A 14,449-nucleotide genomic window follows, 5' to 3' on the forward strand; every position below is an offset into this window, starting at 1 on the left:
ATATATTTTGGGGGGGATGTGTCCCCCCCAATATATATTATAATTACGGCCTTGGTACAAAGACAATGCACGGATCAAAGCATTTATATCTCGGGGTGAGCAGCTGTATCACGGGATATTAACTTTTTTTGGTCAGTCTCAAAGTATGAAAAAGAAATAAGGTTAGCTTTTACCCTTTTTTAATGACTTAATTTATATTTCTTATTTTTTTCTATCTACGTGACTTTACCCAAATAACCATAGAATATAGCTTTAACCCTTTTATATTTTACGCGATCTTAGATCGATATGAACGATAATCGGAGGCGCGTGGAGGGGGGGCGGGGCTACTCTGAGCACAAACCACCCAATCAACGCGCGCTTTAAACTTCACCTCCAACCAATCACAGAGCTCCTTGCTTACACACCCCCCCTACCCCCACCCCCACCCCGGCTTTGCCTATCCGCGCTACGAAATCCAATCGGGGTCTAAGCGTCCGCGAAGCCTCGTGGTGGTGGTAGTGATATTCTCTCTCTGCTCGTTACCTTCTTGTAAACAACTCACATTATAAAAAAATAAGCACCGCTGTTAACCCTCGCCGCCAAGATGGGGAAGCTGAACGCGGCGATGCTAAGATACCTGTCCAGGGACGACTTTCGGGTTCTGATTGCGGTGAGTTGATGCGTGCGCGTCTCGCAAGACGATGATAATCGCCGGCGCCCATGAGCAACATTACTCCGGGATTATTCTCTTTAGCAGAGGGTTTAATTTATACAGAGTGAGGGGGGGGGTTTAATCGCTCCATCTCCACGGCGGCTGAGCCACCCTCGGGTTTTCCCGACTTTGACTGCGGCTCCGTAGTTCATCTTGACCTGCCGGCCGTGACCACCTCTTTCTTGCCCGTGGCTTGCCCTGCCACAGCAACAACGGGTCCACATCGGCACTGTAACACATTCCTGCTGCGGAGGGAGCTGGTAGGAACGTTGGGTTGCTCGGTCAATGGCCAGGGTCAACGGCGGCGTGGTGTATTCCGCAAATCTGGCCGACTGTGAGGGTGGGCACAAGTCGGCGTGAGTAGGTTAAACGTTGAGTTTTATAAGGGCACCACGGGGTGACCAGCCCCTCCCCACCCAGCCCCCACCCAGCCCCACCCCTCCCAGCCCCCACCCAGCCCCACCTCTCCCACCCCCCACCCATCCCCACCTCTCCCACCCCCCACCCATCCCCACCCCTCCCACCCCCCACCCAGCCCCACCCCTCCCACCAGATGAGGTATCAAGAATCACGGATGTGCTGTGTTCACCAGGTTGAGATGGGCATGAAGAACCACGAGATCGTGCCCAACTGCCTCATCACCTCCATTGCCAACCTCAAGCACGGCGGCACCAACAAGATCCTGCGGGAGCTCGTCAAGCACCGCCTGCTCGCCTACGAACGCGCCAAAAGTACGTGGCACGCTCTCACATTTTTCCCACTGGCACAGCCGAGCCGAGCCAGCGTAGGACCCTTGGGTATACAGGTGCCGTTTGCCGTGCTGAGCCGGAACCAAACCGTGATACGCTAACCTCACAGGACACCTGAATCTGGCTCGGGGCAAAGCAGGGCCAGGGGTGGGGCTAGTGATTTCGTTGCGCGTGACATCGGCGGCACGCTTGCGTTTCCGTGGAGAAAATAAGTCATATTAAAAAAAAACTTTTTTTAAAAACACGCTTTAATGAAATGTACCGTACGAGTAAAGGCAGAACTCCAAGACTCCAGGAAGTGGCCCTGAAGCTTGCCATAACGTAAGGGACTGTGGTGATTTACAGCCAACGTGAGATATAAATAAGATTGCTTAAAAATATTTTATTTTTAATGATAGAATATAGTATTGTCATCAGTATGACATAAGTATACCAAGTTTGCAGTCGATACGACATTGGGAAGTGGGTTAAAATTGAGTTACAAGAGTTGAGGATACAACAGACAGAATTGAGGATACAACAGACAGAGTGAGTTAAATGAAAGCGTGGCGCCACACTGGGCTGGCTCAGCGCGGCCCTTGCGCAGCGATGAAGAATCACGGATGTACGTTGCAATCGAGCTATTGAGAGGGCTGCATTGCCCGGGGGTGGGGGGTCTGATGCTCTGTCAGATTCCAAAGTCTAGTAAGTGGATGGTCTCAAGCCTTCTGTTGCACCTATGAATGCAGGGTTCTTCAACGTAGTCGGAGCTCTTCAACTATAGTTAAAAACGGGCCGGAGTAGCACTAGCGTATGCTGGTGAACCACGTGACATCGTGTCACTCATTTGTATCTCCATAGCTCAGCAAGACACGAAGAAGAGCCTTTGCGAGTCACTTCTGGCCCGTGCCCTGACCCTGACCATTTGATGAAACATAATAAACCAGTTAACCACGACTGTAACTTATTCGTCCCCCTATTTGTATGCATGCGTGTTTAACTTCTTTCTCACCGTATGTAGCCAACTGCTAATCGGAGGTGCGGGGAAATTGGAGGTGTAAGGGGACCCTGACCCTCGCTCATAACCCAACCAGTGACACCTCAACGGGGGGGGGGCGGGGCCATTTCACTTTGTTCTCTTTTGACTTTTGGTGTTCACAGTGCCACACCACCGCAATCGGTTGAACACATTGATCGCATTCCTTTACGTAATTAGGTGGGAGCCCATTACCAAAAATCGGAATGATTTTGACGGCGCGATGTTTCCCCCCGCCTCGCACGTGGCCCGTCAGCTGTGCAGGGCTACCGGCTGACCTTCTCGGGCTACGACTACCTGTCGCTGAAAACGCTGGCGGCGCGGGACACCGTGGCCTCCATCGGCAACCAGATCGGAGTCGGCAAGGAATCCGGTACGGACGCCGCACCCCTCGGAATAAAAATGACCAGGCGCACAGTGGAGCTGGGCTAATCTTCACACCTGGAATATATATAATCACTGATGTTATCAACGTACGAATTGAGAAGAATTGGTTATCATGCACATGATTCAGGGCAAGTATGGCTTTTAGAATGGATTTTAATTGTTGCAGTGTACTTATCGTGAGCTTAAGAATAACAACGTGGGGTGAGGGGTGAAACAATATGGATGGATTCTATAATGGGCATTTTGTCGTAATCGTCATTTAGCAATGATCTATCTGCTGCTGGATGAAGGCCTCGCCAAGCTATCGCCCAGTTCACACGGTCTCGTCACACAACAATCCACCTAAAGCACCCGCGCGTGGCCTGACCCCCGTAAACTCGATCTCGATCGTTACAATCGCCAGACATTTACATCGTGGCGAATGAGGAGCAGAAGCAGATGGCCATGAAGCTGCACCGGCTGGGCCGCACGTCCTTCCGCAACCTCAAGATCAAGCGAGACTACCACAAGCACCGGCAGCGCGTCTCCTGGCTCTACCTGTCCCGCCTCGCCGCCATGAAGGAGTACGCCTACATGAAGGTAGCGGTGGCGACGCGGCGGCACGCGACGAGCACCTGGCAGCGAAACCTTGGCTGTCACTCGGCGCCCTGTCGTCTTAACCCTTTTGTCGTTCCGATGATGTAATTTTTTTCTTCAAATTCCATTCCGATGACGTGCGCGTACATCGGCAAAACGAAAACCGGAAGTGAAAATGTAGTAAAATAATTGTATTGGTTCCGGGGTTCCCACAAGGCCATGCGGGAAGGCGTGTGGCACAGTTTTTTAGCGCCAGCTATTTTGAGTGCGGCGGTTGTGTCGCTGCCGTTCTCTGCGGCGAGTACAATGTCTTTACCAACAATGGCGCTAAGCCTCTCTAGCGATGAGCCGCTTGCACTTTCCGAGATTCGGACGTGAACGTGACCCACCCTGCAACTTGCATCCTTCTCGCAACGGGAAAGGGTTAACCTACATTTATAAATAGGCTTTTTTTAATTACTTTTTTGTAATTTATCTCTCAATTTTATACCCGATTGTACAATCCGAGTCATTTAATGCGACGAAGTATTCATCCGAATCTTGCGCAGAGCATTGCGACCCTCAGTGTTAGAGAACGACCCATGGAAGCAGATGTCACAGCTACTTCTGTGAGATCAGTCGTATTTTGGATGATTTGGTCAGAGGCACCGGTTATGAGTTGAATCTATTTAATTTAGCAAAGTTACATTTCGGGCTGTGGCCCGTCAGAATTAAAGAAGTATCGTCGTCGAAAATGTTTGTCCATGTCTATATTTTTTTATTTCCTGTTCTAAGTCAGTGGTTATGACGAAGGGGATGAGTGGTGTTTGATTGTTCAGTACAGTATTCCCTCGATATTCGCGAGGGATACGTTCCGGAGATACTCGTGAATAGCTAATTTCGCGGATAATGATATTGGCATAGGGAAAATTTATCTTTTTAATGAATTGCGTCTAATATGTACTTAAATAAGCTTCATGTCATCACTTTATTTCTCATCACTTCATCGTATCACTTTATCTATCACTTTATCTCATCATTTTCTCGCATCACGTTATCTCTCATCACTGTATCTTATCTATTTTCTCTCAGTGCAGTCGTGTAGAGTTCCAGATGCGATTTACGAATGGCTAAAATCAACGATAGCAAGTTCGTGAATAGCGAGGGGATGCCGTAGTAGACTTAGTCGATGGACATGCCGTGCCGCTGAGAGTGATATAACGGACTGCCGTGATGTCTCCCCACGATCATATGTCGCTGCAGGCGTTGTACGAACGTGGTTTCCCCGTTCCCAAGCCCGTCGACTTTTCCCGACACGCGGTCATCATGGAGCTCCTCAGCGGTTACCCTCTGTAAGTCAACGCTCACATGCTCGCGCGCACCAACACGGAGGTCGGCCCACGCTGTGTGAACGACGGAGTCGCTTTCTACCAAACGCCTACATCAACACAATGCTCTGTTGAATGGCTGTGTAAAGATTTGCCTGTGACCAAGCCGTCTGAGACGCATCCAGTCTCGTCGGATCTCGGAGGCTGAGCCCGGCTGAGCCTGGATGGTGCTTGGATGGGTGACGCTAGGCGTAGAAACAAGTGTTGTAGACGGCTGCCGGGCTACATTATCGGCAGTGTGGCAAAGTCTGTTCGATTTATATTGTGCTCCAATGTCTACGGTCTACGATTCACCAACCCGCACTGACCGCTGTGATGCATTACGATGACATAACCTCCGTGGCTGGAATGGCGTGGGAAAGCCGTTGTCTCGGGGTGTATTGATAAAAGGGCCGTACATGTACACGTTTAAAGTTTCACTTCGACGATTTCATGTTTTCTTATGATCCCTGGTCACGATCCGGTTTCATTGTTCCACAATGGGTTCCATCCACAAATCATTTGTTTGGTTTACGTCGTGGTACAAGTATTATACCCCCTATGAATCGAAAATACAGTGCAAATCATTCTTCCCGGGCCCGTGCAATGACAAGCGCTCAGCGACAGTGCTTGCTGCAGTGATGGATAATTATCGTTTGCGTGCCATTTCGAAGTGGGAGGAACGCCCTCATGTCGCCACATGGGCCACAAGTTCCCCACGCCTGGCTTCGAGCGATACCACATCTAAATTTCCGAGCGGCAGTGCTCGGTGCTGGTATCTTCGCAGAGGTTCGTGGTTCAAGCCCAGCAGCACGTCCTGGTCAATACCGCGGGGTGTATTGACAACACACGAAAAACGGTGTCACGGTTATATTTTGCAAATTCATCGCAAATTACTTAAGTGGGTAAAGCCCCACGTAGCAACGTCACCCCCTACTGTGGTAACAACTGCGGACGATGCTCGTCGTTCGTGCAAGATGGCACCTACGCGATAGCGAAAGCGCGTTCGCTATTTGATTTGTCCGCGCGAGCAGCTGCCAGATCCGCGAGCTGGCCGACCCGGCGGCGCTCTACAGCGACCTCATGGATTTGATCGTGCGGCTGGCGAACCACGGCCTTATCCACGGCGACTTCAACGAGTTCAACCTGATGCTGGACCAGCGGGACCGCGTCACCATGATCGACTTCCCGCAGATGGTGTCCACCTCGCACGCCAATGCCGAGTGGTGACTACCGCACGTCGGCATCCGTCGTCGGCGTCCGTCGGAAATCTGTCGGCAATTCATCGGTGTCCATCGGCGCCCGTCGGCAATTCCTCGGCGTCTGTCGGAAATCCGTTGGCAATCCGTCGACAATCCGTCGGAAATCTGTCAGCGTCCGTCGGAAATCCGTTGGCAATCCGTCGGAAAACCGTCGGCGGCATTGGGTTTAGTTCTGGCCCCAGAATCTTGTTACTCGCTTACCACATTCCTCTGTGGCTTCCACAACATACCCTCACGACTGGTGAGGGAATGGGGGAGAGCCTTCGTCGAGCAGTGCATTGACTCATGGCTGTATATGAAAATATAATAGGCAACGTTTTGAGCAATGGCCATTTTTCAGCAACCATCCTGGTCAAATACTTGGGGCGTATTTTACCACGGAAAATTGTGTCATGGTCAAAATTGTTTGTTTCATTCATTTCTCAATCCGCTTGTCCTGGCAAGGGTCGCGGCAACAGCATGTTGAATAGGGCGGTCCAGACCTCCCTTTCCCTAGCAGCAGACTCTCGCTGTACATTACTATACACTACTATACACTACACTACTATACATTACTATACACTACTATACACTACACTACGATACATTATCATACACTACTATACACTACACTACTATACATTACACTACTATACATTACTATACACTACTATACACTACTATACACCACTATACTACTCTCCATGATACACTACTATACACAGACTCTAGCTCTTTCTGGGGAGTTCCCAAGCGTTCCCAGGCCAGCCGAGCGACATAGTCCCACCAGTGTGTCCTGGGCCGGCCCCGGGGTCTTCACCCAGTGGGACGTTGCTGCTGCCCGGTAGAGTTCCAAGGGGAGTCTACCGGGGGGCATCCTTACCAGGTGCCCGAACCACCTCAACTGGCTGAGCCGGAGGAGCAGCGGCTCGACTCTTGAGGCTCTCCGTGATTACCGAGCTCCTCACCCGGTCACGGAGAGTGAGCCCGGCAACCCTGCGGAGAAACCGAATGTCGGCCCTTTGTACCCTCAACCTCATCCTTTCGGTCATTACCCAAAGCTCATGACCATATAGGCGAGGGTGGGAACGTAGATCGACCTGTAAACCGCGAGCTTTGTTCGAGAACTCAGCTCCCGCTTCACTACCACGGAACGGTATAGCGCCCGCAACACTGCGGACGTGCACCGATTCATCGGCCGATCTCCCGCTCCCACTTATCATCCCAAGGTACTTAAACTCCTCCACTAAAGGAAAATGACCTCTCTTTGGTTCTTTCGGTAAAGTCACGTAGAAAGAAAATAAATTAAATAATAGAATACGACGTTTCGATTGCAACACAAGCAGTCGTCATCAGGTAGAACTAAATTTGAGAGAGAGACAAAACATAGACACAGAGAGACACACAGAGACCCAATGCCTCTGTGTCGAGGCCTTAAATATTTAAGACCTCGTCACAGAGGCACAGAGGCATTGGGTCTCTGTGTGTCTATGTTGTGTGTCTCTCACTATGTGTCTGTTTTGTCTCTCTCTGCTTGTGTGTCTGTCTGTGTGTCTCCATGTCTGTGTTTTGTCTCTGTCTCAAATTTAGTTCTACCTGATGACGGTTGCTTGTATTGCAATCGAAACGTCGTACTCTATTATTTAATTTATTTTCTTTCTACGTGACTTTACCGAAAGAACCAAAGAGTAATTCCTGCAGTCACGAAAGCTTCAAATCAAGCTTGTAAATGACCTCATTGGGTAAAGCCACGTGGCAACGTCGTCCCACCTTGTTCGCCTACCGCAGACGATAATCAGCTGTGAGACAATGCGCCTTCGTGATAGCCTTGCACTCCAGGAGCGGCAAAAAATAATTGAAGAATGGTTATTGCCCAAAGCGTCGCTTAGTGTGTACATTTTCTCCTTTTAAGGCCACACCATCATTGACGGCTGTGCTGAATTGTATTGCTATTTTTGCCCTTTGCACCACAGGCACAATTTGTCAGACAGCATCAGCAAATTTCTTTAATAGCTGTTAAGCGCTCTTTTTTATAATTGCATGAAGTTAACAGTGCTTGGTCGTGATTTAATGTCGCCGTCCGTCACAGTTGCCTGCTGCGTGTGCCTGATTAGCGCTTTTCTCTTCCCCCCTCCTCACCGCACCTCACCCCTCCGCAGGTACTTTGACCGTGACGTCAAGTGCATCAGAGACTTCTTCGCGAAACGCTTCGCCTACGAAAGCGAGCTCTTCCCGACCTTCAGAGATGTGAAGTGCGTATCACTTGCCACTGCCGTCAGATGTCACTCGGGGCTCGTTGTGTATAGATGAATGTCCTTAGCCCCACACCTCCGATTTAGCACGGTTGGCTACGTACGGTGCGAAAGATGTTTTACATGCATAGATGCAGAGCGGCACGAGTCTCACGTTCACTCTGTGTCTCTGTTCCCTTCCTGCACCGTTCAACGTGTCTTTGTTTTTCATGCTGGAACAGTATATTTCACAGCTCTTACAATGAATGTTTGCTAATTACGCTTAACATGTAGACTTTTGCGACCAAAGTTACGATGAATAATTAATTTTTGGGTTTGATCACGTGCGTACATTTCCAATGCGTTGTCGTACACACATTGCCATTTTATTGTACTCTTAACAATACGAATTAATTTTATTCTATGCTTGTTTTGTCGAAGGTCTTCTAGGCACGCTTCAGGAGAGCGTTTGTGTAGTTTTGCTGTTTCCCCCTTGAAGGAACGCAGACTCTAGTGTCTTACTACTCCTGTGCATTAACCTCAATGCATCACTTCCTGTTACTTCCTGTTTACTTGTTGGGGGGTACGTTGATGACATCACATCGCTTCATTATGATTGTGCTGGTTTGCAGCTACCAGCGACACGCCGTATCAAATTGTTAAATGTTGCGGATTGCTCTCCAACATACCGTTGTGCTGAAGTAATCGTGAAATGCTTGTCACTTGCTTACGGGAAACTTTTGAGATGCTTGTCGCCGACGCGTGACGCAATTCCGTCGCGCGTGCCCGGGCAGGCGCGAGATCAACCTGGACATTGAGATCTCGGCGAGCGGCTACACCAAAGACCTGCAGGACGACGATGAGCTCCTCCACCCGGCCGGGCCCGAGGGAGACGACGACACAGCCTCGTCCGACTCGGAAACGGAGCCACCCAACGCCGAGTCGCGGATCTCGCCGGCGGAAGAAAATCCGGAGGATGATCGCGACCTTTCAGACGACGGGAAGGGCCCGACGACACAGTTTGACCTCGACCACGGCCGCCACGAAGCTGACTTGGGCCATGAAGTTGACCTAGATGAAGACCACGATGACAAACTGGCTGAACGGGTGGACAGGCTGGCAGTAAAAGACGAAACTTCCGGGGAACTGTGCCAGGAGGTCGGTCGAGTGGGGCCGCCACAGGAAGGTGGCACACTCGGCTCTGATTGCGGTGAGCTTTGCCGGGAGGTTCTGAGTAAGGAGGAGGATTGTGCTGCATTACCTGGAGAGAAGGCGGACGAGGAGGAAGAACGCGTGGAACAAGACCTTGTCAAACTTTCGGAGTTGAATAAGGAGTTCAGGCCGTACAGGTGAGAGTGCAGTGATGATTTTTATTTTATTTTATTTTTTTGCAGTGATGTACTGTAAACTCATGCTCCAATAATTATTTGATTTATGTTAGGCAATTAATGCTGCATCGAATGCAATTGATTGCTAGGCTCACACATGTTAGGTTTGGGCAAATGGAAAAATACGAAACTGACTAACAAGACAATCACAAGCTGAATCATGACAATTCATTAGTAATTGTTTAGCACAATAGAAGAGCTCGTATCTAGGCTGTGTTCCCTGCCGAGTTTAGATGGAGCGTGATGATGAATTTGGCGTGCGTGCATGGTTTCTGGTCCCCTATTATTAACGCTTGTTTTACCCAGGAAAGCATTTGCCGAGTTTCATAAATACGTGATGTACCCCATCACCGGACAGAATGAGGAGGCCTTCCAGCAGCTAATTGACACAAAGGGTTGAAAATTCTTTAATTTGATTTAAATTTACCACTTCTTGACTCTGTGTAAAGCAAATTCACGTTTACATGCTAAGCAATTTCGGCACGTGGAATTTTCACAGCCACTCAATCCCAGTGTGCTGATCCAAGTTGGGGCCCGTGGTTTAAGCGTTGATTCATTCGCACACGCTCTCGCTGCTGTGCACTCCTGCGGGCATCTTCGCGAATGGGAAGATGCCCGCGGTAGTGCGTGGCAAGAGCTTGAGAGAAGAAATTCTCATCTAACCCAGAAGGTGCCACGTGAATGCTTAAGCCACTTTTAACAAATTGCTTAACTTTGTAATGGTGACTGGAGAGCCTACACACTTGTATCTGTGTGTGGGGAGCAGTAGCCCAACGGTTAGCACGCTGCGCTGTACGAACCTGGCGAACCGAGTTTTATTCCCGCTCACATCCGACAACAGTGACAATTATCTGAACCAGTCTCGGGCCCTCCCCTAGGTCGACTCAGCCTCAAATGAGTACCTAGTGCGGTGTGTAAACATCACCACTGGGGAGACAAAGGCGGTCGGGCGTGGTATTGGCTACCCACCCCCTCGTGTACCGTGCCGACCGTTCATAGGTGCTCGCTTACAGATCTTTTCCCAACAGTCTGTTAAGGTGATACGGGAGTTATTTGTTTGTTTGTGTGCAGAGATGAGGAAAGCCTGCAGCACCTGAACGAGCATCTCGCCTCCAGCCGTCGGCACCGGACAGACAGCGAGTGCTCTGGGACATCCTTCCTTAGCAGCCACTCCACCATCGCTCCTGTGAGTCATGCAAAGGCGAAAGATCAAATATCCCACTCACAGCCTGTAACAGACTGTCGGAGCAAGTGCTGTTAGCGAGCACCTATGAAGGCCGGCACGGCACACGAGGTGGTGGGTGGCCAGCACCATGCCCCCGCCGCCTTTGCCTTCAAAGCGGCGATGTTTACACACTGCACCAGGTACTTATTTGAGGCTGAGTCGATCTAGCGGGAAGGTTCGGGACCGGTTCAGATATTTGTCACCGGTGTTGGCCGTGAGTGCCAATCGAATTCGGGGAGCTGGGTTCGTGTCCATATCAGGTCCCTGAAGCACAATACAGCTGTAGGCAATGTTGGCTAATGTTTATTGATGATTCCTAACAAGGATACACTTATTCATATTATTGGTTCTTTCGGTAAAGTCACGTAGAAGGGAAACAATATTTTAATGTGGAAGAAAAAACCGGAAGACGCAGAGAAAAATCAACGCGACCACGTGGATAACATGCAAACTCCAAATAGACAGCAGGCTTCAGGGTCGGGATGGAACTCACGAGCTCCTGTGTATACCACGTGAGGTCGTTAACATCTCGCCATCCTGGCTCTTAACCAACACTCGTGACATCCCCTCCCCCACCCTACTGCCCCCCCTCATTTAATTATTCCCCGATCGCAGGACGTGATCCGCATGAAGGTGAAGCGCCAGTTGACGAAGCAGCAGAAGGCCGCCGCACGGCGCCGGCTGCAGAAAGGCGAGGCCAACGTCTACACGACGATACGCCGCGAGAATATGGACACCATACGCTCCTCTGTGGACTCCAACGACTTCTGGGGGTGACCTCTTCCCCCCCAACGGTGGCGGCCGGTGGCAAACGCAGTCAGCCCCTTTGCGTGTTGTTGCGGAAGTCGTCGGGTGGCCATGGGGAAACGTCTCTCTTTCCCAGCATGCAGAGGTCGCAAACGGGTTTTGATTCCTTACCCGTACCCGTACCCGGCCGCACCCGTTCCCTACCCGTACCCGTACCCTACCCGAAATGAGTGACAAACGGTTACTCACCAGTGACTCACGGCCTATCCGTACCCGTACCCGGCCACACCAGGGTCGCAAACGGCTACCCGTACCCGGCCGGGTAAGGGTAGCCGGGTATCGGGTAGGGTACGGGTATCGGGTACCCGGTTGCGACCTCTGCCAGCATGGTTCGTCCAATGTATTTCTTTTGCGGGTTGTTGCCCTTGCGCTGTTCGCCACGATGTCCGATGTTTTTCTCCAGGGAACGCAGAAAATGGAGCAGAACAACGTTGGACAACTTTACATAGTAGTGTCCACGTTTTGGTTTTCATGCAGTTTAAAAAATACGAATGATTTTACGATAGCACATGTAAAATAACAACTCTCGGTATGTTTAGAAAACATTTTAAATCTATATTTTTTCGATGTAAAAGTGTAAATTATGTTTTGACTGTACTATCGTCATCATCGCCCATGATCTATCCACTGCTGGGTGAAGGCCGAGCCAAGTCGATTACATCTCTCACTTCTGCGATGTAACAATCCATCAAGTGTCTCTGCACACAACCTGTTTCCATTGCTCCATATCCTCTTGGATGCCATATCCTCCAGCAATAAAATCACAATAAATTTAAAGTGTCCTGGAAAAATAAATGTGCCCGTGTGTTTTTTATCTTGTTCCTCAAGTTATATTGCGCTATTGGCATCACGAGACGAATCCATCCGGAGCTGTCGCAGAGTGTTGCATCGACCCTTGTCACGGAACAGTCCGCAGAAGGAGATGTCGCAGAACTAATTCTGCGATCGATTTAACGGACCTCTCTAAAGGCTGTAACCAGTCCAGCGATCGGCACCATGCGCGTGACAAAAAAGTAGCACATTATACACTACGTACAATTTAATGAAGATACTGAACGTACATACATCGCCCCATGCAGAGTCTTCGAGATTGGAGTGATAAGTATGGTACAGTAAATACAGTAACTTTTTAAAGTAGGATATACATTTTTCTCTTTTTGTATGTTCATGCCTATTTCATATCGTAAACATTTAAAAGACCAAACAACTGCGGAAAAATAAGCTATTTTAAATAATGATTTGTGATTATCCGGCGTTTTTGATAATACAGTATCCACCCCCCCCGCCCCCCCGAAGCCGCTGGATAATTATCGATCCGTAATTCTCTCAACTGGAATTTAACCAAAGTTGAGTGAGTTTACCACATCTGAAATGGTCTTTTTGTGCAGTTATTGGTGACACAGCCGAGACCATCGACTACACTTGAGAACACAGTTGAATGACGGGCGGCAGCCTGGACTCAAACCCAGGCAATCGTCGATGCCAGCTTGGCACATTGACAACTTGAGGTCACCTGGCTTAGCAGTTTTATTTGTTTCTCTGGATATGGCTTAAATGTTGATGAGCGTTAATGATGCCGTGTCTACACTTTGGCTGTGACGAGCAAATAGGAATTATTGTTTAACTAATGAGCGCTCAAAATGTTAAGTTAGCCACTTCTGGATGAAGACCTGATAGCTTTCACAATTCCGTCGCTATTCTTGACGATCAGCCAAGCAGTGCATGGGTTAAACTGCAGTCATTGCACTAAACTGGTGAAGTTTCGCCTGTCATTTACACCCTTACGGTATGGCCTGATGAAAATTAACAGGTTTTAGCCTTCCTGGCAAGAAAGCGCGGCGTGTTAAAATGTTCAAACACCAAATAGAACATCTTAACACCCGTTTCATTGCCAGAAAGGATGTAAGACTCATTCTTATTTTTCATCATTTTGGATATTGGCAAGGGTGGCCCAGGCGATGGCAGTACAACAACGGGACCCACATGCGTTGAATTTGAAACGTTATTTGGTAATACGGCAAGTGGCTCACAAACGTAATTAACAGCAACAAAAACACGAATTTGTCAACACCCGTGGCCTTAAAAGGTCAAAAGAATCGGTGATTTTTTGGGAAATGGCCATACTTTAAAGCACATTGCTAAGAAGAAATGAAATGGCCAAAGTGTTACTTCTTATTCATAATAAAGGTTATTTTGGGGGGAGTTAGATCGCGTAAATATAAATGTGTCGTTTAACCCGCCACCATCCCACACAGCCAATTAGTAAGGGGCCGTCCATAAATGACGTCACGCGATTTGGGACGATTTTTGACCCCCCCATCACACGGCGTCACAAAAAGTCAGGCCGGCCCCCTTAAATGACGTCACAAAGCTCTGCCCCCCCCCCCAAAAAGAAAACATGCTTCAAATCGCTTTAAACTATTGTCATTGTAGTGCGTATTTAATGTGGCGCTGCACTCTGATGTAGGAGAAAACATTTATTAAAAAGTCTATTTAATTAAGTAGAACGTGTTGTCTATATTTAAAATTGCGCATTTTGATGTGACGTCACATTTCTCCCCCCCCCCCGTCACACATCGTCACAAATGTCTGACCCCCCCCGCCCCCCAGGTGCGTGACGTCATTTATGGACGGCCCCTAAGGTTTGTCACGTCAACAGAACACGTACCGATTCCTAACTGCTTCAGCACACACCGTGTGTTGGAGAGTAAACCCACAACGCGTTTCCTTTGCGAGGCGCAGCTATTGTTGACACTCCGACTGATGCTCCTACTGTTGTGGAGTGACTCA

General features: G+C 49.2%; 1 protein-coding gene across 1 annotated transcript; it reads left to right on the plus strand.

Moving 5' to 3' along the window:
* Positions 1 to 447: 447 nt before the first annotated feature.
* Positions 448 to 12,439, plus strand: RIOK2 (RIO kinase 2). Its single transcript, XM_078879273.1, has 10 exons — positions 448 to 652; positions 1,287 to 1,425; positions 2,715 to 2,831; positions 3,249 to 3,424; positions 4,664 to 4,752; positions 5,802 to 5,993; positions 8,168 to 8,260; positions 9,034 to 9,588; positions 10,699 to 10,813; positions 11,468 to 12,439. Exons 1-10 carry the CDS (start codon positions 587 to 589, stop codon positions 11,627 to 11,629), a joined length of 1,704 nt encoding a protein of 567 aa, XP_078735399.1. The 5' UTR covers positions 448 to 586; the 3' UTR covers positions 11,630 to 12,439.
* Positions 12,440 to 14,449: the final 2,010 nt, after the last annotated feature.

This window comes from Lampetra fluviatilis, chromosome 53 (genome assembly GCF_964198595.1).
Source record: "Lampetra fluviatilis chromosome 53, kcLamFluv1.1, whole genome shotgun sequence".
Taxonomy (NCBI): Eukaryota; Metazoa; Chordata; class Hyperoartia; order Petromyzontiformes; family Petromyzontidae; genus Lampetra; species Lampetra fluviatilis.